The 2,063-nt window shown below is 41.8% G+C and overlaps 1 protein-coding gene across 1 annotated transcript; it reads left to right on the top strand.

Annotated features, from left to right (window-relative positions):
* The first annotated feature begins 309 nt into the window (after positions 1-309).
* LOC148033455 (cell number regulator 2-like) lies at positions 310-1,848 on the top strand. The gene is made up of 4 exons (XM_087682304.1): positions 310-585; positions 891-962; positions 1,122-1,325; positions 1,675-1,848. Exons 1-4 carry the CDS (start codon positions 513-515, stop codon positions 1,731-1,733), a joined length of 408 nt encoding a protein of 135 aa, XP_087538430.1. The 5' UTR covers positions 310-512; the 3' UTR covers positions 1,734-1,848.
* The last annotated feature ends 215 nt before the right edge of the window (positions 1,849-2,063 follow it).

Genomic DNA, 2,063 nt, shown 5'->3' with positions numbered 1-2,063 from the left:
CGCACACTCTCTCTCCTCCCATGCTTCAATGTCTTCTTCACTTTCTCTACTCTCTCTCTCTAGAGACATCTCATTCCTATCTCATTTTCCCTCACTCCCTCTCACCCTATCTCATATTCCCTTTCAATCTCTTCTCTTCTCTCCTCTCTTTTTGTTCTTCTCTTCTTGTACTGCACATAGGCATGCTTTGAATCATTTGCTCGTGTTTGCTATTTATCTAAGATATTTGTTGAATCATTTAGTTGACAAAGGATGGTACGAAGGAGAGAACGCCAAGCAAGCTAGCATGGACAGATGCAGGAGCATCGGACCCGGTGGCATCGAGGCATTAAAGGCGGGCATGATCATGATCCGCCATCATGAGGGCTCACGTTAAATATCGGCCTGGAGCCACAGTCTCAGTGGTTATAATTAGCCGGCTGATCGATACGATCCTCTCTGCGCCACACAAACTGCAGAGATTAACAGGGCTTATAATCGCTTGTCGTACAATCCTCTAGTTGCAGACGACTATGGCAGCGGAACAAGTTGCGCCGGGGAGATGGACCACTGGGTTGTGCGACTGCTGTACAGATTTCAGCTCCTGTAAGACCATCAATCAATCACTGAGCTAAGATAATTACACAGGGGACCTAATTAATGCAAGAAGCCATTCGTTACATCGTGATGATAATGAATCATCGCACCGCATTGATTTTCATGATTAGTGCAAAAGAAGTACTCATAAAATCACTAGAAAGAGATCGCAAAGAAACATATCAGTGAGGGTGATTTATGTTAACGCTAGTAATCACGACAGTGCTTAGAGATCGTATTTGATCGAATTACAATTACTAATTTCATGCGCGTGGCCTTTGATTTTGTGGTGCTTGGGTATTTGATTGAATTAGGCTGCTGCGCCTGGTGCTGCCCCTGCGTCCTGGTGGGTCGCCTTGTAAACGTCTTGGATCGTGGACACACCTGTGAGTGAATTAACTGTCCTTATTGTATGATCAATCTAAGGTTCTTCATAATTCAAACAACCCCACGGCCCCCAATGTTTGTGTGTGATCTGTTTAAGTACATGATCCGATAAGCGAATCAATCAAGCACTGTTGATTATGCGTTGATTAATTGATCAGCTTGCTGTGCGGGTGGTTGCATCTTCTTCATCCTGCCCTTCTGCCAATGTCTTTACACCTGCGGCTATCGATCCAAACTGCGACATACATTCGGTCTACCAGAGGAGCCCTGCAATGACTGCTGTGTGGACTGGTGCTGCCAGTGCTGCTCTATCGCCCAAAACTACCGCGAGCTGAAGAACCGCGGCATCGACCCCTCTCTAGGTCAGTATATTCTTCTTCTTCCCATCCATATGTAGTTTGTGGGTTGCCCCCTCATGTGGCATTCATTTCTCCCATCTGGAAAGTATGTAGAGCTTCAAAACCTAAATGATACTGATCAGCTTAGAGAAAGCGAAAGCAATAGTCGAAATAGTATATACATAAGTGCAATGCAGGCATACACATATTCAATCATATGCATAAAAATAGATGCATACAATATATGTGCAAATATAAAGACACTATCACTTGTTTCAAATGCATATATCATGGCAACTACAATATATCTATCTACCTATGTTTCTGCATTATGCATACACCAAAATCTCATTTTAGGATTGTGCTTTTGCAGGCTATGAACTTGTCAAGGGAAGACTTGATGCTCCAAACACACAATTCATGGCAAAATAACCCATTGTAGGGACTATGGGAGTCTTGTTGTACTGAAGATCTTGTGATGTTTCAAACTCATATTTCACTCAACATTTCTAAGTCTTCTTTCTTAATATAGTGTTCAAACTTTGTACATAGGTTTGGATTAAATTTGCACATATCTCAATCATAGTGGACTCATCAATAATTGTTAAACTAGATCAATATGTTCATGGTGAATCTAAGCAATAATAAATACAACCATTTGCACATCACCATGTCCAAGTTATCCATTAATGAAACAACTAATGTGGCTATTATGCCTATGTCCAATGACATTAAAAACATGGGTACATAGGAGAGTACACA

Source organism: Lygodium microphyllum, chromosome 7 (assembly GCF_053477565.2).
Source record: "Lygodium microphyllum isolate KBCC chromosome 7, Lygodium_microphyllum_v1.1.10, whole genome shotgun sequence".
NCBI classification, from domain to species: Eukaryota; Viridiplantae; Streptophyta; class Polypodiopsida; order Schizaeales; family Lygodiaceae; genus Lygodium; species Lygodium microphyllum.
The sequence above is the reverse complement of the archived record's forward strand: the minus strand, read 5'-3'. Positions and strand labels throughout refer to the sequence as shown.